This window comes from Nylanderia fulva, unplaced genomic scaffold (genome assembly GCF_048542155.1).
Source record: "Nylanderia fulva isolate GAGA-0341 unplaced genomic scaffold, ASM4854215v1 Scaffold36, whole genome shotgun sequence".
NCBI classification, from domain to species: Eukaryota; Metazoa; Arthropoda; class Insecta; order Hymenoptera; family Formicidae; genus Nylanderia; species Nylanderia fulva.
Window position 1 is genome coordinate 291,625 of NW_028190433.1, and position 22,468 is coordinate 314,092.

At 32.1% G+C, this 22,468-nt stretch overlaps 4 protein-coding genes across 8 annotated transcripts; 3 read left to right on the forward strand and 1 right to left on the reverse strand.

The window, feature by feature from the left end:
• Window positions 1-304: 304 nt before the first annotated feature.
• Window positions 305-3,551, forward strand: BI-1 (Bax Inhibitor-1). The gene is made up of 4 exons (XM_029322422.2): window positions 305-636; window positions 2,008-2,309; window positions 2,519-2,844; window positions 3,103-3,551. The coding sequence occupies exons 1-4, from the start codon at window positions 590-592 to the stop codon at window positions 3,139-3,141; spliced, it is 714 nt and encodes a 237-aa protein (XP_029178255.2). The 5' UTR covers window positions 305-589; the 3' UTR covers window positions 3,142-3,551.
• On the reverse strand, window positions 2,222-9,904 carry LOC114946039 (RNA-binding protein FUS). 3 transcript variants are annotated; one of them, XM_029322420.2, is made up of 8 exons: window positions 9,757-9,904; window positions 9,040-9,390; window positions 8,670-8,745; window positions 7,221-7,252; window positions 5,222-5,358; window positions 4,690-5,030; window positions 4,268-4,552; window positions 2,222-3,926 (listed from the first exon to the last, which is right to left on the reverse strand). In XM_029322420.2, exons 1-8 carry the CDS (start codon window positions 9,767-9,769, stop codon window positions 3,887-3,889), a joined length of 1,275 nt encoding a protein of 424 aa, XP_029178253.1. In that variant the 5' UTR covers window positions 9,770-9,904; the 3' UTR covers window positions 2,222-3,886. The 3 variants fall into 3 exon arrangements, with proteins under 3 accessions (XP_029178253.1, XP_085341402.1, XP_029178252.1); XM_085485276.1 differs by having other exon boundaries at window positions 7,221-7,249; window positions 9,757-9,826; XM_029322419.2 differs by lacking the exons at window positions 7,221-7,252; window positions 9,757-9,904 and having other exon boundaries at window positions 9,040-9,310.
• Window positions 9,905-10,439: 535 nt separating this feature from the next.
• LOC114946038 (mediator of RNA polymerase II transcription subunit 24-like) lies at window positions 10,440-16,266 on the forward strand. The gene is made up of 12 exons (XM_029322418.2): window positions 10,440-10,634; window positions 10,949-11,131; window positions 11,207-11,332; window positions 11,405-11,741; window positions 11,842-12,258; window positions 12,335-12,518; window positions 12,603-12,978; window positions 13,174-13,619; window positions 14,420-14,512; window positions 14,594-14,884; window positions 14,983-15,436; window positions 15,767-16,266. The coding sequence occupies exons 2-12, from the start codon at window positions 10,988-10,990 to the stop codon at window positions 15,911-15,913; spliced, it is 3,015 nt and encodes a 1,004-aa protein (XP_029178251.1). The 5' UTR covers window positions 10,440-10,634; window positions 10,949-10,987; the 3' UTR covers window positions 15,914-16,266.
• Window positions 16,267-16,592: 326 nt separating this feature from the next.
• On the forward strand, window positions 16,593-21,956 carry LOC114946059 (mediator of RNA polymerase II transcription subunit 24-like). 3 transcript variants are annotated; one of them, XM_085485282.1, is made up of 13 exons: window positions 16,593-16,967; window positions 17,198-17,377; window positions 17,441-17,566; window positions 17,668-18,004; window positions 18,083-18,499; window positions 18,579-18,762; window positions 18,843-19,206; window positions 19,415-19,860; window positions 20,044-20,136; window positions 20,221-20,511; window positions 20,581-20,774; window positions 20,910-21,028; window positions 21,187-21,956. In XM_085485282.1, exons 2-13 carry the CDS (start codon window positions 17,237-17,239, stop codon window positions 21,331-21,333), a joined length of 2,859 nt encoding a protein of 952 aa, XP_085341408.1. In that variant the 5' UTR covers window positions 16,593-16,967; window positions 17,198-17,236; the 3' UTR covers window positions 21,334-21,956. The 3 variants fall into 3 exon arrangements, with proteins under 3 accessions (XP_085341408.1, XP_029178297.2, XP_085341407.1); XM_029322464.2 differs by having other exon boundaries at window positions 16,596-16,967; window positions 20,581-21,028; window positions 21,187-21,378; window positions 21,521-21,956; XM_085485281.1 differs by having other exon boundaries at window positions 16,596-16,967; window positions 20,581-21,028.
• Window positions 21,957-22,468: the final 512 nt, after the last annotated feature.

Here is a 22,468-nt window from a genome sequence, read left to right on the forward strand (position 1 = left end):
AATAAATTTCGATTTCTATCTCGATATTAAAAAAATACTTATATGTATATATAATTTATTATATTTATAAATTTTTTTCTCTAATATCAAATAAGTATATCGAAGAGGGGACGATAAAAAATTTGCAAAAAAAGAAAGCTAATAAGAAAACAGCTGTGGAATAATAAAATGCGACAAAAATCGCAATATTTTTTTTGTTAATCGAACAAAATTTAAAAAAAAGACATGACATTGCAAATATAGCACGTCAGAGCTGTCGCCATCTAGTCGAGCCGCGGAGCCACCCAATCGAACACGTCCGTTCTCTCTCGTCCTATCCTCGTCTGTCTCGTCGGTCTGGCTTTTACGCGTAGTAGAAATATCACTGACGTGTCCCCCGTGCGAGTATCGGCTACGTAAGTGCATACAATTCCTCGACCTCGCCACGACAATTTCGTCTCTCGCGCGTCGCAGGGAACCTCGACGAGGTGAATAAATACCGTATAGTCATCCGAGTGAGTGAACGTGGGTTTAATCAAGCGCGTCTGTCGATCGTCAGAAAGCAGACTCCAGTCGTCCAGTTCAGAGGCAGCCGAGCGACAGCGAAATTATGGCAGCGGTTCTAAACACTTTTGTAAATTCCTTCACCAACACGTTGTAAGTAATATATTATGCATATTTTTTGACGCGCAAAATTTCCCTTCCGCGACGAAACGGATCTGTGGGATCCTTCAGGATTTTTTTCCTCTCCTCTGGTTCGCGACGCAGTTTTCCGGACCCGTTTTTATTTCCTCCATATCCTCCACCAAGGATGATTAGCGATAAAATTTATACGATTTATGTATATATATGCATGTATTTATGCGTCGCGATACTCGATGACCTTCAACTTTCATGTTTGACATTCCAAAACGAGTATCTTCGTTTATAAGTATAGATATATGACAACGCAATTTATGTCCAGATATGTATATATATGTGAATATACATATATAGTGAAAGTGCGAGCACTTTGCTTAATGTCGAAAGAGGCACTCGCGACTATAATAATGACCTTCCCCGATATTTTCGTTGTGGAAAAATCGATTTCAAACTTCTCAATGTCATCTATCATTAAGATTTAATGTAAAATAGAAGTATGTGCATATATATACAGGTATATATATGTATGTGTGTGTGGAAGACGTCATTCTATATAAAACTTTTCGAGATCCATATAATGTTTTTAGTCGCGTCGCTATATAATATATTGAATTATTGGAGAGAAAATACATATTTTTTTGTAAGACAAGCTTATTTGAATTTCGCCTATATACCTGTGGAAATGTTATCTGGGTTCAGAGTTCACGCATCGTAAACGTACCGGAAGGAGAGAGATAGAGAGAGAAAAGAATGATATGAAAAAAATATTCTAGAACGGTTTCTAGAACGTTATCTAATCAAATTCATCTCTCTTTACATTAACTGATTATTTTGTGGTATTGTTTTTGTAATGATGACATAAATGCGATATCTATCACATTCATAGCATTCTGAGATATCGTTAAATTTTCATATCTTCTTGGAAAAAAATGCAGCTACAAAATTATTTTCAGAGTTAAAAATGTTGCAACAATGACAATATCTTGTGAAAAACTTTGGATCAATTAAAAAATATTTAAGATCAAACTATTTTACTTATTTAATTTAAATTACATATAATAAAATAATACTTAAGTTTTGCATTATATGGGAGAACACAGTAAATATTAAGATAAAAATTGAATCATACTATTTATAGAGATAAAATTGATGAACCAGACCTTTATCTTGAGATTTTGATTAAGTAAGCACAAAAAATAAATATATTTCATGTAAAATTTAATTTTTGTAGATTTTAAATTATAGGAAAAAGATATGCATTCACAATGCAAATGAAGAGATTCTTGCATCACAAATAGATTTTCATAACACAAGACTATAAAATTCAATATTCTTTGAGTATGCAAAATAATGTAATGTTAATTAGCAATTATTAATGTTTTCTAGAAATGCACCAGTCAGACAACACTTGAAGAATGTCTATGGTTGCTTGTCCCTCTCAACTGTATCAGCAGCCATAGGAGCTTATATACACATTCACACGCAGCTCCTGCAGGCTAATCTGTTGACGACTCTTGGTACCTTGGGTCTTCTTATTGCGCTAATGTCAACGCCTGATAATGGCAAAAATCAAAAACTGCGCCTCGGTTACCTTTTGGGATTTGCATTCCTGTCTGGTTTCGGATTGGGTCCCTTGCTCGAGATGGTAATCAGCATAGATCCGAGTATAGTAGTAACAGCATTAATTGGTGAGTGCTATTTCTTACAATTTTCTAAAATAAAGCAAATTAAAAAAAAATTTTAGTCACAAATTCCTAATAATTTATTTTGTGCGTCTTGAAAAAGAAAGATTGTCATTATCGACAAATGATTAATACTACTAAGTTAATTGTTTTGAAATTGTGCAAATATATGTATGTATGTATAAAATGATCATGTTGTAATAAACTGATTACAGGTACGACGGTAGTTTTCGTTTCCTTCAGCATTTCTGCACTTTTGGCCGAACGTGGTCGCTGGCTGTATCTTGGTGGTGCTTTAATCAGCATTTTGAATATCATGATTCTGCTTTCCTTCGCCAATCTACTCTTGCGCTCGACCTTGATCTACCAAATGCATTTGTACGTGGGATTATTCGTGATTTGCGGCTTTGTCATCTATGATACGCAGTTGATCATTGAGAAGCATCACATGGGCAGCAGAGACTTCATCATGCACTCCTTGGATTTGTTCATCGATTTTGTAGGTGTTTTCCGACACCTCCTTGTGATACTTACGCAAAAGGTAAATTATTTTGACAAATTAATGATTTTATTTTTAATAAACTCCATCTTCATCTCGATTAAGAGCCAAACGCGATGTTATTGCGACAAATTAATATTTAGAAATTTTTGGAAACTGATTAATGATTTTAGTTTGGTCATTTCTTTGTAGATATTTTTTGGAACTACCGCGCTATTTTTTTTTGTATAAAAATTTTGATTGTTCAGGAAGAATTTTATCTTAAGAATTTAGAAATATTTGTATATATTTTTATTTTAGGAACTGTCCGCCAAGGAGTCACGCAAGCGTAAAGATTGAGTGAAGAAAAACGAGTGATCGTGGCGCATTCAAGTAAATCCATTCTAGAGGTCTTCATGTAATCTATCCATACCTAGGTATCTGTGTACATATACATACCGAAAAATTATATAAATACCGATAACTACACGTCATACACATATATATGCATAACATCTCTTTATAGTATAAACGTGATATATTACAAAACTATATAAATATATTTATCATAATGAAAAAAAGGAAAATATTAAATACAGTTTATTTAAGAAATTCGGCTTCTCTCGTGTCCGATTACGAAGACGAAGATCTATTTATTTTGGTCATATGTCTGAGTTATATAATTTTCCATCAGATTTGTATACATACATATAACATAAATTTACTGTATTATATTTTCAACTTTCAATAAATAAATTTTTTCAAAAGTTTCTCTCTTTTAATTTTATGAGATATTTTATTTAAATGACAGCGGGTGATAAATAATCAGTTACATGCTTATGCAACATTAAGCCTTACTTATTATTTTCTACTGGATTTGATTTTATATAGGAATAATAGTTTTGCATACACGAACATATAATTGTACATATAAGTTCGTATCTTCAATGAATATAAAAAATTATACGCAAAAAAAAGAAAGTAAAAAGTATATGACATGAAGAAGTGATTATCACTTAGCGAAATGTACAAGCATTGAAACTGTGTGTACAAAATGTGTATAAGTCGTTTAGTGACAGTCGTACGACTATATACGAATATCAAATTAATATGGTCGCTGACGATCCCTGTCCCTATCGCCTCGACTAAAACAAAATGTATTAAAATTATGCACAATTAATATATATAGATTTATATTTTCATATATATATACATATATATATATATAATAATATTATAATATAATATTTATATTATATTGTTTTATATTATTATTAAATATTATTAAATATAATATAAAATTATATATATGTATATATATAATTATATATTTTATATTTAATATATATAATTTTCATATAGGTTTTTCTTTTAATTCTTGTATGTATTTTCTTATATTAAAAAAAGAATAATGTGAGTAAACATACAAGTTAATTCATAAAGTTTTAAGGACTTCGCGCAAATTGAGAAGACATGGCAATCTTACCCGCCGCCTCCTCTCATAGGACCACCTCGACCGCCTCCGCGGCCTCCTCGGTCTCCACCTCGGAAACCACCGCCGCCACCTCTTCCACCCCTGTCACCTCCACGTCCGCCTCGATCGTTTCTGAATCCTCCTCGGCTTCCGCGATCACCACCACCTCGACCACCACCACCGCCTCTACCACCACCGCCACCGCCGTAACCGAGACCCTCCGGTTTTAAGCTTTTGCAGAGATTACATTGATCTCGCCAAGCGAAATTTGTATTGCCGCAATCGGGATTCGGACATCTGTTTCAAATAATTTTGTTTTTTTTGTAACAATTGCTTTTTCTCAATACATTTCAATATCTTTCTTTAGCGTTAGTTATAAGTGATAAATAGTAATAATATATTAATTAAGGAAAAATTATAAAAGTATAATTTACCTCCAGTCGCCTCCACGGCCTCCGCCATCGCGACGATCGTCGCCACCTCCACGGTGATGATCATCGCGATCACCACCACCGCGACCACCAAAACCGCCGCCTCCGCGACCGCGACCACCGCCACCACGACCACCGCCCATTCGATTACCCTGCCAGCTACTTTTATGCTGCGCCATTTGTACTTTTATGGTGCATCCCTTAAATTCCTTGCCGTCGAACCAGCTAATGGCCGAACGCGCGGCGTTCTGATCATCATAAGTGACTGTCGCCTCTCCCTTCGACTTTCCTGTATTTTTATCCTTGTACATCCAAACTTTCGGTTTGCCCGTGCGCTTGTCGTGCTAGAAACATGAAACTTTTAGACAACTGTTTCATTAAAATGAGTATATTTATATTGATACTACTTGAGTTTCACATTTAATTCTAAATGCTGTTTGATTTTCTTAACGTGAGATAACATTGTATTATCTCGAAATACTCATTTAATGTTATATAGAGTTATAAATATGTATCCGTGTGTAAAGATTCGTACTTTGATCACACCGATTGCACCGAAATGTTGACAAATTTCTTCCTCGGAGATTGAAGGATCCATACCGGATACAAAGATAGTATCCTCTTGGGTAACCATTCCATCACCACCGCTGCTGTTACGGTCACCGTAGCCTCCTGCAATGGACCAAAAGTCATGATTCGTCGCACAGAGAAACGTCTAAGATAAAAAATATTTTCGCGTGTCTCTATTGATCCCGGAGCTACTTTATCCTAATCTAAAGGTATAAGGAAAGTGTTTCATAGCATAGTATATTGGTCGCAATTCTTTATGTAACTTGGACGTTACAAGATATCATGAGAAAAAGAACTTTGAAACACTGTCCATATATCTTCTCTCAAAATTTCACACAACTCTTGATAAAAATTATCAAGTCCTATATAAAAAAATTTCTCATGTTTCTCCTAATGACACAGTGACAATTCTTAGTAAGGATATAATGCTTGTGTTTTCAAAATGTTAGTTTCCACACTTTTTTTAATAGTCTTACGATATCGTGCCAATTGTAATTTTTTGTATATATGCGGCTTCGATATTGTATGACTTTTTTGTCATTTTTTTTCTTTTTGAAAAATAAGCAGAAAAAATAAATTACCAGTTTCGTTTGGATTATACATTCTAGTTTTACGATTCAATATTTACGAGTAAATCGTACAACATTTAAGTTTTTCTTTCGTAGGACATATTACCAAACTTATATTAGTTATTTAACAACTAGATATGTATACGCTCCTTATGTATATTTCTTATAGAACATTATTTTACCTCTTAATTATTTTGCCATTACGCATAATTTATATTACCCGTTAAGAATAATATTGTGCACTTTTTTCAAGAGTCTTAAAAAAAAATTTAAAGAAAAGAGACATTTCATACACAACTCTACTAAATAATAATTGATGACTTGTTGTGTACACATCTTCATAATTTGAAGTAGTTTCTTGTATATTTTGAATGACGTTATATTTGCGGTATATACGTCCTAATTTCTTCTGTGCGTATATCATTTTACTTATAGAAACTTAATGTATATTAGTAGCAGTCTAATACTCCAATTAATACCTAACGATACATACAGAACACAAGGTTGCAGCTGAACATACAAAAGGGCTGCAACATTATCTCTTGTCCTTAAAGATTTAAATCATAGATCGGCAAGTAGCTCACCAGCTGCCTTTTATTTACTCCTTTCTTTCGCGCTCATATTATACATATTTTTCATGTGCTTATGCTTATACAGTTTAAAAATATCGCGTTCAAATAGTAGTATGACCATATCAAAAATCTATACGATAATCATATTACATAACTATTTTGTTCTACTTCGCTTTCTCTTTCGCATATTAAACGTATAATGTCCATGTCGTAATACCTTTTTTTATACCTTTTTAGGAACCTCTTTCAACCTTTTAAGCGATTTTTCAAAACACTTCCGCACTGAACGACGTCACCGTACAGTGCGTTACTTGTGGTTGGTTTTATATATATATATATGTATATATATATATATATATATATATATATATATATATATATATATATATAATATAATATATATATTATATACAGTTATCTTACAAAATATAAAACATTAAATTTTTTTAATTAGACGAAATGTCCTGCTTTTGGAAAATATTTTTTTTTTACAATAACGTTGCTGTGCATAGGAAAAAAAGCAATTGGTGATATAATATTCTGGTCTCTCTTTCAATGATATACTCAAGTGGAATTAGAACAGTTGATCATTTACTCTCCCTCGTTTTCCCGCTTCAATAAATGCCTTGCGAATGTATCGTATCGCATGGTGAATAATTAATTACCATTGAGAAATTATTTTACAACTCTTCCCCTAACAATGTTGCAATAGCAGCCCTTTCATATAATATCCGAGTAACCGAGTATTTTAAAATCGTAATAAATAGAGTGTAAGCTAGAATATTTTAGCACCAGACTAGTACAAACAGTCTGGTGCATTTACCTTTGTTATAACCACCACGGCCACCGCCACTGCTAAAACACAGAAGCAGATATACCAATGAGTTGACTCATGGACAGACTGTGATCGATCGATCGATGCATGGCGAATCGTACGTACGCCGCTCGCCACCGTTTCTTCTTGACTGATGTACCTATTTGTCTAAATGTCTGTTACAGTCATTAGTCATTAAATGATTTGCATTAGATTTACCGGCTTCCCGTTTGTCGACGTTACGTTTGTCGGTCCTGCTTTTTCTTTTTAGCATGCAGAGATTATCTTTACACATATGGAGAATAATAACACTTAAAAATTCAAAAAACGAAATTACATCAGAGTGTTCGGTCTGTTCGAGCCGGATAACACAAGTTATATTAAAGAAAAGCAAATCTTGAATATAAAAGAAGCATCCCTCGAGTCTTTTTTAATTCGACATATCTCGTCATTTTTCAAACAAAAAAGTAAGAGATTACTTGTGTATTGCGAGTACAAAACGTTTGCCGCGAGTAAAAAAATATTGCCAAGCATCCGCCATAATTTGCCGTTGATTCTGTTGCAGTTGGGAAATTTCTAAATGCAAAACACAGTCGACACACGACGTACTTTGCTCTTTTCATGTGTCTGTATACTTCATATAGAGGGTTGATTATATCAGTAATTTAATAGAAAAAAATATTATCTTCCAAAAAATATACCTGTTTATGACAAGACCAATACGCCACAGCTGGAAGTAACAATACGCAGAAGTAAAATCATTTAGATTAAAGAAAAATGTGTTATATGCGAATATAACATACATATATCACATATCCACCTTATTCTCAAAACATGCTTTTTACGAAAAATGCCTACACGATAATAGATTGTAATCTCTTACGATAGACTCTAAATACCTTGTAATTGCCTAATCGTATTTAATATATGCCTAATAGAAATAATATTACAACAGTGGTCCCAGTGGCGACATCAATCGCTTTATCGGTCTTGATTGATTTAAGACCGAATATTGCACGTAACTACGACACATATACATATACGTACGTACGTCGTTTACATGTTTGTATGTGCGTGTGTGTTATGTGTTTGCTACAGTTTCAGAAAACCAGCGAATAGGGTGTCGACATTACAACCTTTTTTTTTACGTCATTTGTCATATACTGTTTCTTTACCTCTTTTACTTCAGTTATATCTGTCAGTTAAACCTGTAGGCATACTTCAAACATATTAACGCCCAACCGGGCATAAAACCGTTCGTAATGATGATACAACAAGAGTTTCCATTATTGGCGTTAAGAACTTCATTGCATACCTTTGATTTTGCTTCGATAAAGTCGCTTGAATCAATTACTGTGAATGCAGTGGCTGTTGCCTTTAATTTAACACGTCGGAGTCTACTGCTCCGAATTGTCGCTTTATTAAAGTATATATTAAAAGTTCAGAAAATAAACTTACTTGTAACCACTACCGGAGCGATCTCCATAACCACCACGATCGCCATATCTACCGCCTCCGCCGCCACCTCCTTGGCCTAAGAAAATATACAAATGATGAGATAATTATCAAACATAATCTTTGAATAAGAGTACATAGTATATAGTTGTAAATTTCATTCAATATAGAATAAAATACATTTTTTATCAATATAAATATCAATTTTATTTAATATAAAATGTAAGTATATAAAGTAAATTTTAAAATAGTATATAAAATAGTATACATAAAATAAATATAAAATAAATTTTCGAGATATAGCTATAAAAAAAAACCAACACATGAATAAAAAAGAAGACAAAAATTTTGAAAATAGAAAAGAAATATTTACCTCCACTATAGCCACCACCAGAATTACGATTATATCCTCCTCCACCACCTCCTCCACTACTTCCATGTCCATAATTTCCACCGTAATTGTTACCGCTATCTCCACCACCCGCATTACCACCTCCGCTGTAATTCTGTCCATAACTTCCTTGACTTTGAGACTGATTGTAATCTTGACCAGAGCCGTAGCTACCATAACTGCCATAATTGGTGCCAGTACTCGGAGGTGGTTGACTATACTGATTGTAGCCACCTGTGCCTGCAGAGGGAGGTGGATACGATGTATCCTGACCAGCCGAAGGTGGTGGTTGACTGTACTGATTATATCCTTGTTGCTGATAATTGGAGTATTCTGTAAAATTCGCAAACATTTCAAAAATTGCTTGACAAATTTGCAATATACTTAACTTTTTTATATTATATACAAAATTATTGATTATATACGAAATAGATAATTTTATTCGTCTCTTTAACATATCTAAGAAAATATTCGCAATTCTTAATAGAATCAGCATTATTCGCTATCTTCGACAACAACTTTGCTTAATCGCCATTTTCGTGAATCGAAACCGCTTAAAGAGAAACAATGATTGCGACGCTATTTCTCCCATTCAACTCGTGTCTAGCGTAATAAGGCAAACAAACGTCCGAAACTTCGTACATTACAAGGAATAATTATGCGATTGTTAATTACGCGCGTAATTTCACTGGTACTTACGATTGTCCGTCATCGTGCCGCTCTTTTCTACAGTGTTCGAACAAAGTGAAAAAAAAGAAACTGTCGATGCACGAGGCGAGAAGCCGAAAGGCGAAAGGATCAACGACTTAGCTGAATTTAGCGAGCAACGAGAAACGTCAATTATATCTCTTCTTCTTCTCTTATATTATCCGTCCTGTTTTCAGGACGCTGTCACTTTTTCGCCGAGTTCTCTTCCTCGGAGTCGTGCAAAAACGGCGACAGGAATCAGGAAACAACCGGAACGTTGTTGGCACTCAGCTCACGTCTACTACGCTAACGGAAGTGAAAACGAGCGGCCGGAAGTCGAAAGCTTTGCCACACTTCCGCTCGTATTACCGGAAATCCACGGCGCGTCGAATGTCAAATAGAAGAATTTGTGTATAAAATCTTAAAAAAAATTTGTACATAGAACTTGTAAAAAAATTTCTTTATTTATCCATCTCATTTTATACCCTCTCAGTTCTCGTAGAGCTAAAAAAGAACGAATTTATTATATGCAAGTAGCGTTTAATTGACCAATCAAGATAAAGGAATTTTTGTTTCTCTGCTTCTGATTGGTTGATTGAATATTGAACTCTACGAATAGGATTTCCGAACGCATCCTTGAACGAATCAATGATGAAAACTCTATGTACTATGTATTCTTGTATATCTATGCTCGATTAAGATGATGCGAGGTTAGCTTAGGTTAGAAGATCCGTGTGTGCCTGGTAAATGAACAATATATTATAAAAAAAAGAGAAAATAAGAAAGTGTTAAATTTTTACAATAATTACCATTTGCTTTTTATCGATGAATTATATAACAGAAATTATTTTATATATGTTTTACAACTACAGAGGACAAATTTTATAAAGGTTAGTTCAAGTTAGTCATTATGCTTACTACTGTAATAACAATAAGCATGCTCCAGAAAATCTTTACAATATTTACATATATTAATAAATTAAAATATATTAATATATATAAATAAATTATTGATAATTAATAGTCATTTGATAATTATTCGCGTCCAAAAATTTGCCCGAAATAAGATTTTCTTTATATTTACTTCATATAAAATTATTATCACTTATCTGTAATTCTATCTGTAATTCTATTATTATCACTACATACATATATTTACTATCTTATATTATCACTTATCATTACTTTATTTTCTTATTTTTAGAAAAATGATTTATTTATTACAAATTGTTAAATGTTCTAAATGTGGCAAAAATTGTATAATGCTTTAACCTTACCAATGGAGACTAGTAAAGTGACTAGTAAAACCAGCAGCTTGAAAGCTCTCTTGCTGCGAGCTTGGCGAGAGCGCTGGACCGATTTACAATGGGGTATTAATATCAAAACAGTAAGCATCTATATTTCAACTCTATGTGATTAATGTACACTTTTTATCATTTTTTAAAATGTAACAAATCTTCAGATTCTTCCCAGAGGAGTAAGTGGTGACGTATATAACTTAGCCGATTGTATATTGCAACAAGCATTAGTGGGACCAGGGCCTAATCAGTTAGTGCTATCGTATCTGAAACATTCCTTAAGCTCTCAGGTTTGTTTATTGTACTATAATATTTTACTTTATTTTGAACATCAATAATTTATATTGCAACTCATCTTACAGTTGGTGTCGTATGCAGCAGTGTTGCAGCGAATAAGTAAATACGATGCATTTTATAAGCCTCATTGCATCTTGAGTTTACTTGAATTTTTGGAATCAATACAAATTGGTATTACATGTCGTGGTAAACCAGAAGAGGATCTTTTAGCAGCAGCAGTTTTATCCATTGTTCATTGGCTTCTACAATGTTATTTATACACATTAACATATGCACCTCAAAATAATCCTCTTACTCCACAGTCGAGTGAGCTAATAGACAAACCTGCCAGTATTTTACAACAGATGTTAAATTCGGATTTTTTATGCGCGATGATGTATTTAGCTAAATACGATGACAAAGGTAAATTAATGATATATTTAGGATTTATGTTAAAGAAATTGATAATTGAGAAATTAATAATTTAGTTTTATTATACAAATTTTTCTATCTCCATTTTCAGATCTGTATATAGATGTTGTGAAGCAGTGTCAGGAAATCGAGTCATTATTGAAAACATGCAGCCAGAAGTCTGTGGTACCAATAGAAGATTCTCTGAAAAAGTTATGCAATTTGGAGATTGAAAGTCTTTGCCTTGAAAAAGTTAAAATGGAATCTATTACTCACTGTTTGCAACCACTTTTTGCAGTTCAAGTGTTATTAAATCCCAGCACCGAAACGGCCGTGTTTGTCAATCAATTGTTAATGGTGCAAAGATTAAAAAGTTATACGAATGCACGGCTTTATTGCGAGATAATTCGCGCTTGTTTGATGTGTCTGCACAATGTGACAGGAACATTTAAGGAGTCACAGTGGGGAGCTTTTACGTTTTTAAAAGTGCCTCTGATATTAAAAGAGTTGCATGCGGCTACTCTAAATAGTAAATAAAACTGTTGGAAATTTGTTACTATATATATCCAAAAATGCTTTTTTTCACTCTTTTATTTTTTTTGCAGGTGACGAAAAATTCGAATACTCGCAAGATATTTTAGATGCGTTTGAATTGTTGCTTCAGTTTACGCCTTTGCTCGATATAATGGACTCCACGTGTTCCTGTAATTATGTAGAATGTTTGTTAAACGAATTGCAGAAGGTAAATCTTGTGACAGAGAAGCAGGCAAAGCAAATAAGCGCGAGAAGGTAATGTCAAAAATGATTTCTTTTAAAATTTATTTCACAATGAATCAACATAATTTATTTTCTATTATTTTGCGATCATTATAGAGAAGGAGTAACAGCAGCTCTGCAAAAACTGGAGCCATCCAGCACTCCGACATCATCCATTCCAAAAGTTATTATACGAGCAAAACCGACGCTAGCCGGGATCTTGAAAACATTAAATGCCGACTATACAAAAATCCAAGAGGCTTTACTGAGCATGCTGTATCATGTTTTGACAGGGAATAGCTTTGAATTAATGCTGGCTGTCGCGACTGTAGAGGGAAAACTGAAGACTTTTGTCGCTAAACTTATCAAATTCAATGAAAGCAGTAAACAGATTAATGAGCCTGTGCCTGACAAAACAGCAGCTACGAGAGCAATGTTATTCGATGTATCGTTTCTCATGTTGTGCTCCATAGTGCAAACATATGGCTCTGATGTAAGTTTCTTCTTCATTCGAATTTCTATCTATTAATAATAATATAATCTATTATAGAAAGGCTTTATAATTTTATACATGCGATTATATTTCTCTTTATATATTTTTTCTATATATTTCTACATTTTTCCCTGTTTTTTCGATATAATTCTCTTCTATACATTGTATAAACTAAATATAAATTGGCTTGCATAGGTTGTCCTAGAAGAAGGCGGAGACTCATTCTTCGAGCAATGGGTGTACGAATGTATGCCGGAACGAAACAAACCCAAGTCGCCGCAGAAGATGCTGCAGAACGTTGATTCGGCGAGAGTGGATGCTCTGCTGGCGCAAATTAACTCGCCAGAACCTGATTTCAAGTCGAGCAATTTGAAATGGCACGTCGCGTGCCAATCAGCGATGGGCGCGGTGAAGGAGTTGCTTTGCGCGTGGGAGAGCGGTGTCTTAGGAGCCGGTGATGTCAAGAGGGCTCTAGACGGTTTGCGCACAGCAGCGTGTTGTCTGCCGGTTTGCGCCGCAGCATGGCTTTGCGCGTACATGAGCATTACGCACCAGGATGCTTTATTGAAACCCATGAATATGGTTCAGCACTTTTTGACGCCATTGCCGGGCGATGAGATGCAAGATAATCTTAAAGAGAGGTGTGTGTATTAATCAAAGTTAGGCAATTAATTAGTTCAAAGTTAAAAAGTTAATAACTTTTAACTTAGTGTAGTTAATTTAAAATGAGTTAATAGAGTAATTTAATTTTAATTTAGTATTTTTAAACTTAAATTTGTTAACTTTTTTCCTAAACTAAAAATTTATGTCATCTCTAAATTCCATTATTTTTTTTTATAAAATCCTAAACATTAGACAATTATATTTTTAATAACGAAAAATTAAATTTTAATAAGAACATTATATGATGTATATCATTCTTATAAGTATTGTAAAATAAATAAAGGTACTGTTAGTTTTAATTTTTTTTTATAATTATAGTTACAAAGAAAAAATTATTTTTGTATAAAAAACTAAAGTTCTTTGTTATTTCGTTATTTATTATTTTATGGAAAATTAACAAATAAAATATTAAATTAAAAAATTTTAAAGAGATGACATTCCAATTTATTACAAATAATGTTTTAAACAATTGATTTTTGATTTAACTTTTGATTTAACTTAATTTAACTGTAATTGAGTTAGTTTTTTGTTCATGCAACTTTTAACGTAACTAAATTAATTTTATAAGCCATTAACTTTAATTTAATGTAGTTTAAAAAAATAATTAACTTACCCAACTCTGGTATTAATAATAGAGTGAAATGGGATTAGTGTATAATTAGTGAAAAGAAAATATTTTATAATTTTATTTTTTATTAAGTGCAAATATTGTAAGCTTGTTATGTATTAATTTTTGGGATATTATATGAGATTTTAAGCTTCTGTATCTTTTTCACAGATCCAGTTTAATGTTTCAAATTATTCGGAAAATGCAGTATGACGTACATCCGCCTACACAATCGAAAACAAAGGTGCTTTCTATGTCCCATAGGTACATATCATAATACTTTTTAAAAATGAATTTTTATTATTATTTTACATAATAATTTTTGTGGTATTTTTATATTTTTAGTATTATTTCACGGCAGCCGATACTGGAACAATTGGAATCCGTTTGGCAGAATATAAATCAACGTGGATGGATAAATATACAAGCTACACAGTCGCTGGAATCTTTGTTAAATACTGGTGGTTCTTTATGGTTCGTCACGAATATAGTAAAGGAAGTACTGAAATATCGTTATCAAGAGGAGTTGGATCAAGCTGTAGATTTGGCTTTTGCCATATTCCATCTTGATATAGAGAATTGTACTCTAGATCTTCTAAATCATATAATACCACAATACCTACACAATTCATTACAGTAAGTCCATATATAATCATTACATTTCCTTTATCAAATTATCATATTTGCATAAACTCACCTCAAAATATTCGTTAAACATAAATTTTATTGCATAGAAGTGACGAGCTTGTGGAACCACAATCATCCATCCTGGCGAAATTGTGCGTGTATTGTATATTTTCTACTTTGGAGTATATCAACTCGAATCAATATCGGGGTAACAATCGTAAGCGTACGCGTTGTGACTTGGACATTGATGATTTGGACGCATTAGGAATGTCTAACAAGCTGTTACGACTGAACGAAACAGGCGAGAGCGTCTCTACGTCCGTGTTCGGTTCGCAGAGTCCACAGGCGCAGAGTTCAAATAATGGACAAAAGTCGATGGTTGTTTTAAAGGATCCGCTTATGACAGCATTGAACAACCTGTTCACTATATTCGCCTTTTTGGCTGGTAGAGATGGCGAGGTATCTCAACAGACGCACTTTATATTTCAATTTCTGCGACTTACAGTGCAGTGTGGGAAAGACAGGACTCGTATTGTGTTGCAGGGAATGCCACAGACATTGGTATGTTACATAATACATTTGCACATAATAAAATATTCATATGTTTGATTTTCAATATATATGTATAATAGAATATTCAAATATTAAATTTTTAATATATATACAAATATATATATATATATATATATATATATATATATATATAATTCAATATATATAAATGTATAACTTTTCAAGATATAAAAATGTTGGAAGAAATAACTTGCTGATGTAAATTGAAATTAGTCTTCCTGAAAAAATTGTTTCTTTATTGATCATATCAGTAAGATTTAACTATACATATAATAATTTAGAATAAATTGTAGGTAAGTTTATAATGTTTGTTTTCAGGTACCTTGTCTTCTCAAAGCATTACCCGAATTGTTCACGACTGATATTTTATTGAGATTATATGACATACAAGCCGTAATGGGACGCAAGGCGACAGCACGTGACTTATGCATGTTACGGAATATTAACTTGAAACCTACAAAATAAACACAGTTGTTATAAAATTAAGGTGCGCTTCTTCACAATCATGATTCTGTTGTGATGAATAAGTGCATCATAGATATTTAAATATTTGTATATTTATTCTAAAATTACTTATTAAGTATACTGCTATATTAGCAGGGTAATTGTGTACATGATATATTTGTATACTAACCATCCTCATGCCTTAACAGCGATTGTATGGGCAATTTACATATAGATAAATTTCCTTTTTGCACTAATGCAAAATATTCATAATACATGTATATAATACATGTTAAAACATTTCAGAGAAATATGGTAAGTCTATATAATTAATTTGTAAGATTTTAAATATGAAGTTATAGATCTAAAGTGTATTATGAACTTGTTATATTCTTTCCACGTGCTATTCATTTATGGCATTTAGTCGCCAAAGGCAATTTGAATTAACAATAAGCAACATTGATAAAATATTAATTTTATCTTTTAATTTTTATGTATATTGATGTTTGCGCTTTTTTCAAAAACTGTTTTCGATTTTTTTTCAAATTGATATAATTACATTATATCATATTGCAGTTATAAGTTTTGCGATATAAATATTTACTTATTTATTTTTCTATTTTTATACTTAATTTTGTGTCTTATTTATGATGAATATATGTATTTGCAAAAATGTGATATATTTAATTGATTATATATAACATACAAATGTACTTTCATTCAGTAAAAAAATGATAATTATGATTTTGTTTAAATTGCATATTTATATATAATTTATGTGTAATTTAAATTTCGCGCGCTTATCGTATTTTATGGAAATCGATCTTGTACATTTATAATTTATACCATGTGAAAAGCACTCTATGCATTTTTATAGGTTTATGGATTTGCCGGTTTCGCTAATTTGAGGTTAGAGGATCTGACTGTATACATATAAAGATAACGATTTATGATAAAAGAAAATAAATAAGAAAATTATATTGTTTTTACATAAATAAATACTACGTTTTCGGTAAAAAATTTATAATAAAAATAACTTTATGTTTCACAAATACAAAAGACAAATTTTATAAAGGTTAGTTTAGATTAGTTATACTTAATATAAGTAATAATATATTATGATGTATTTTTACAATATTAATAAATAATACTGTTACTAATTGATTTATTTTGTATCTAACAATTAACATTAAATTTATATATAGAAAATATAAACAACAAGTTTTTTTATATTTTCCTATATATGTAAAATAAATCAAATATTATTTTTAATAATATTAAAATTGTCTTATTTTTTTATTTTAGAAAGATGTTTTTTTTATTGCAAATGATCAAACTTTCTCAATGTGGCAAAAACTGGATAATATTTTAACCATACCAATGGAAACTAAAGTGACTAGTAAAACCAGCAGTTTAAAAGCTCTTTTGCTACGAGCATGGCGAGAACGTTGGACTGATTTGCAATGGGGTATTAATATCAAAACAGTAAGCATTTACATTTCAGCTTTTATGTGCTTTCTGCGATGTACTAAAGTAACAACTCTTTAGATTCTTCCAAGGGGAGTAAGTGGTGATGTACACAACTTAGCTGATTGTATATTACAACAAGCATTAGTTGGACCAGGACCTAATCAATTAGTCCTGTCATATCTGAAACATTCATTAAGCTCTCAGGTTTGTGTTCTGTTCATTGTACTTTAATATTTTACTAGACTATCTCTAATATTTTATTTTACTTTGATTATTCATGATTTATGTTGCAATTCATCTTGTAGCTGGTGTCATATGCAGCAGTGTTGCAGCGAATAAGTAAATATGATGCATTTCACAAGCCTCATTGCATCTTGAGCTTACTCGAGTTTCTGGAATCAATACAAATCGGTATCACATGTCGCGGTAAACCAGAAGAGGATCTTTTAGCAGCAGCAGTTTTATCTATTGTTCATTGGCTTTTACAATGTTACCTACATGCATTAACAAAGGCACCCCAAAGTAATCCTCTTACTCCTCATTTGAGTGAGTTAATAGACAAACCTGCTAGTATTTTGCAGCAGGTGTTGAATTCGGATTTTTTATGCGCGATGATGTATCTTGCTAAATATGACGACAAAGGTAATGTGTAATTATATAATTAAGATTTATATTGAAAAAATTAATGTTTTATCTTTCATTAGACAATCTTTTTTTCAGATTTATATATAGATGTTATGAAGAAATGTCAGGAAATTGAATCATTATTGAAAACGTGCAATCAAAAGTCTGTGGTGCCAATAGAAGATTCTCTAAAGAAATTATGCAATTTGGAGATTGAGAGTTTTTGCCCTGAGAAAATTAAAATGGAGCCCATTACTCATTGCTTGCAACCACTATTTGCTGTTCAAGTGTTATTGAATCCTAGCACCGAGACGACTGTATTTGTCAATCAACTGTTAATGGTGCAAAGATTAAAAAGTTATACGAATGCACGACTTTATTGCGAGATAATTCGCGCTTGTTTGATGTGTCTGCACAATGTGACAGGGACATTCAAGGAATCACAGTGGGGAGCTTTCATGTTTCTCAAAGTGCCTCTCATATTAAAGGAGTTGCACGCAACTACTATAAATAGTGAATAAAATATTTTATTTTAAATTCTTCAGATATTAGAAAAAAGTTTGCATTCATAACTTCATGTAAATTCTTGTAGGTGATGAAAAATTTGAGTACTCGCAAGATATTTTAGATGCATTCGAATTGCTGCTTCAGTTTACACCTTTGCTCGATATAATGGACTCCACGTGCTCGTGTAATTATGTAGAATGTTTGTTAAATGAATTGCAGAAGGTAAATCTTGTGACGGAAAAGCAGACGAAGCAAATAAGCGCGAGAAGGTAATTTGTGCAGAAAACATCTTTCTATCAAAGTTTTATTATTCATAATTTATTTCTGAATTATTATGTAATTATCTTAGGGAGGGTGTAACAGCAGCCCTCCAAAAATTGGAGCCTTCCAGCACTCCAACATCGTCTATTCCAAAAGTGATTATATGCGCGGAACCGACTTTAGCCGGCATTCTGAAGACGTTGAATGCTGATTATACCAAAAGCTCCTTACTGAGTATGCTGTATCACGTTTTGAACAGTTTTGAATTAATGCTGGCAGTGGCAACTGTAGAAGGGAAACTGAAGACTTTTGTTACCAAACTCATTAAGCTTAATGAGTCCAGTAAACAGATTAATGAGCCTGTGCCTGGTAAAACAGCAGCGACGAGAGCAATGTCATTCGATGTATCATTCCTTATGTTGTGCTCCATAGTGCAAACATATGGCTCTGATGTAAGTTTGCTCCCCGTTCAAATTTAGAAAGGCTTCTTATGCTTTGTATATTTGACATTAAATTAATTTTATTATATTGTATGTATCATTATATATTTATATATATTTATTAAAGTAATTATATATATATATATATATATATATATATATATATAGAGAGAGAGAGAGAGAGAGAGAGAGAGTAAAATAAACGTGAACTGATTTATAGGTCGTCTTAGAAGAAGGTGGAGATTCGTTTTTTGAACAATGGGTGCGCGAATGTATGCCTGAACGGAAGAAACCAAAGTCGCCGCAGAAGATGTTGCAGAGCGTTGATCCGGCGAGGGTGGACGCTCTGCTAACGCAATTAAATTCGCCAGATCCTGATTTCAAGTCGAGTAATCTGAAATGGCATGTTGCGTGCCAGTCAGCGATGGGCGCGGTAAAGGAGTTGCTCTGCGCGTGGGAAAGCGGTGTCTTGGGAGCCGGTGATGTCAAGATGGCTTTGGACGGTTTACGCACAGCAGCGTGTTGTCTGCCGGTCTGTGCCGCAGCATGGCTTTGTGCGTACATGAGCATTACGCACCAGGACGCTCTGTTGAAACCTATGAATATGGTCCAGCATTTCCTGACGCCATTGCCGAGTGATGAGATGCAGGACAATCTTAAAGAGAGGTTTGTGTGTGTGTAATAACAAAAAGAAAATAGAATCTCTATATAATCGGCAGGAAATAATTTTTTTTAAACATTATATACACAATTTATATTTTCTATCATAGCTATTAAAGAAATAAAATAGATCTTATCTAAGAAATAAAATAGATCTTTATTTATATTTAACAATACATCTTTTTTCAGATCTAGTTTAATGTTTCAAATTATTCGGAAAATGCAATATGACGTACATCCGCCCACACAGTCGAAAACAAAAGTTCTCTCGATGTCTCACAGGTACAATATTTTATATAATGATACCTTTAAAAATAAATTCTTTTTATTATCTTTGAGATGTTTATGATTTGTTTGTATGTGCAGTATTATATCACGACAACCAATATTGGAGCAATTGGAATCCGTTTGGCAGAACATAAATCAATGTGGATGGATAAATATACAAGCCACACAATCGCTAGAGTCTCTGTTAAATACCGGTGGTTCTTTATGGTTTGTTACGAATATAATTAAAGAAGTACTGAAATATCGTTATCAAGAAGAATTGGATCAGGCTGTAGATCTGGCTTTTGCCATCTTCCATCTTGATATAGAGAATTGCACTCTAGATCTTATAAATCACATAATACCGCAATACTTGGACAATTCGTTACAGTAAGTTCATCACATTATTATTACATTTTTCATATATATTTGAATAAAATATTCGTTTGTTTTATGTAGGAGCGATGAGCTTGTAGAACCACAGTCGTCTATCCTGGCAAAATTATGTGTGTATTGTATATTTTCCACTTTGGAGTACAATAACTCGAATCCATATCGAAGTAACAGTCGCAAGCGTGTGCGACGTGATTTGGACGCGGACGAATTAGACCCGTTAGGCATGTCTAATAAGCTCTTGCGATTAAATGAGGGAGGTGAGAGTGTTCCCATGTTCGGGTCGCAGAGTCCACAGGCGCAGGGTTCAAATAACGGACAAAAATCTATGGTTGTTTTGAGAGATCCGCTCATGACTGCGTTGAATAATCTATTCACCATGTTTGCTTTTCTAGCTGGTAGAGATGGCGAGGTGTGCCAGCAGACTCATTTTATATTTCAGTTCCTACGATTTATAGTACAATGCGGAAAAGACAGAACTCGTATCGTGTTACAGGGAATGCCGCAAACTCTGGTACATTATACAATGAATTCGTGTAATAGTAATAGATTAGATTTTTTATCCTTTGTTCTAAATATTTAATTTTAATAATAAATTAATTTAATATAAATAATAAATTATGGTATAAAATTATCATATTACATTAGTAAGTTTTGTATTTTCATTTTTAGGTACCATGTCTTCTCAAAGCATTACCTGAGTTGTTCACGACTGATATTCTACTACGATTATACGATATACAAACCGTAATTGGTCGCATGGCAACTGCACGAGACTTGTGCATGTTGCGGAATATTAATTTGAAGCCTACAAAATAAACATATAGCTGTTTGATCTAAAGCGGGATGCATGTTTTTCTAAATGTGATTTTATTTTGCTCAGAAATGATACTATATATGTGTATATATATATATATATATATATATATATATATATATATATATATATATATATATATATATATATATATATAGTATTTTTCTTATCCTCAATTCTGTGTTTTAGCAAAGCAATTGTATGTGATAAAATACACTAAGCGTTTGAGAAATGTCTTTGTGGATGTGTGTGACAACTGCGTTATTAAAAATGTAAATATTCTAATACATTAGAACACTTCAGAAATGTGATAAGTTTATTATAATTTATAAGCTGTATCAAAATATGAAATCAAAGGTAAATTGGTAACAAACAAAATTATAGATTTGTCATTATTTTACTATAGATTCTTCATTTATCACATTTAGTTGCCAAAGTATATACAAATGTATCTAGTTAGTGAAGAAAATAAATCCTTATTAAAATTTTTCTAATTGTGATAATTTAAAATTTTATGATGCAATAATGTAATAAAGAATTGCTAGAATGCATTTAACTCAATAAAATTTATACTAGAAATATGATAAGAGTTGTATTTTTGTAAATAAATACTATGTAAGCATAATTTTTTGTTATTTTATATATAAGTTTTAACCTATTTAATATGTGATATACTACAATTTATTATAAGAAAATCTATATTTATGCATGAATTTTCTGAAACTTCTAAAAGAGTGAGTTTTCGAATTTACATATTTTCATTTTACAGATATGTATAGAAGGTCTTTATAGAAACTGTAAATATATTTTTAAAAAATCGCTTTTATTCTTTTTGAAAAAAATCTTCATTACATTTAATATATAGTTTTGAATGGTCAAAAATTATTATAATGAATAAAAATTTACGCATTAGTTTTATTTTTCACTTCACTCAAATTTTTTTACTACATCTATACAAATTATATATTTAAAATAAAGCTTATACATACAGCTAATCAATATGCTAAAGAAATTTGAGGAATTTTATATTACACTTAAATGTTATGTTTTTTTGTGCAAACGAATCTACAGATAATGTAATAAATATACATGCTGAGAGAAGTGATCATTGAAATATATAAAATTCATAATTTATAG

Excerpts from the sequence above, each read along its gene's own strand:
- BI-1 (XM_029322422.2), top strand. The coding sequence starts at position 590 with ATGGCAGCGGTTCTAAACACTTTTGTAAATTCCTTCACCAACACGTT. Across the intron at positions 637-2,007 it reads AATTCCTTCACCAACACGTT|AAATGCACCAGTCAGACAAC; the intron begins GTAAGTAATATA and ends AATGTTTTCTAG. Across the intron at positions 2,310-2,518 it reads AGTAGTAACAGCATTAATTG|GTACGACGGTAGTTTTCGTT; the intron begins GTGAGTGCTATT and ends AACTGATTACAG.
- LOC114946039 (XM_029322420.2), bottom strand. Across the intron at positions 8,746-9,039 it reads TGGTGGTGGCTATAGTGGAG|GCCAAGGAGGTGGCGGCGGA; the intron begins GTAAATATTTCT and ends ATATTTTCTTAG. Across the intron at positions 4,553-4,689 it reads GGCCGTGGAGGCGACTGGAG|ATGTCCGAATCCCGATTGCG; the intron begins GTAAATTATACT and ends TATTTGAAACAG.
- LOC114946038 (XM_029322418.2), top strand. The coding sequence starts at position 10,988 with ATGTGGCAAAAATTGTATAATGCTTTAACCTTACCAATGGAGACTAGT. Across the intron at positions 11,333-11,404 it reads AACATTCCTTAAGCTCTCAG|TTGGTGTCGTATGCAGCAGT; the intron begins GTTTGTTTATTG and ends CTCATCTTACAG. Across the intron at positions 14,513-14,593 it reads GTGCTTTCTATGTCCCATAG|TATTATTTCACGGCAGCCGA; the intron begins GTACATATCATA and ends TTATATTTTTAG.
- LOC114946059 (XM_085485281.1), top strand. The coding sequence starts at position 17,237 with ATGTGGCAAAAACTGGATAATATTTTAACCATACCAATGGAAACTAAA. Across the intron at positions 17,378-17,440 it reads GGGGTATTAATATCAAAACA|ATTCTTCCAAGGGGAGTAAG; the intron begins GTAAGCATTTAC and ends ACAACTCTTTAG. Across the intron at positions 19,207-19,414 it reads TGCAAACATATGGCTCTGAT|GTCGTCTTAGAAGAAGGTGG; the intron begins GTAAGTTTGCTC and ends ACTGATTTATAG.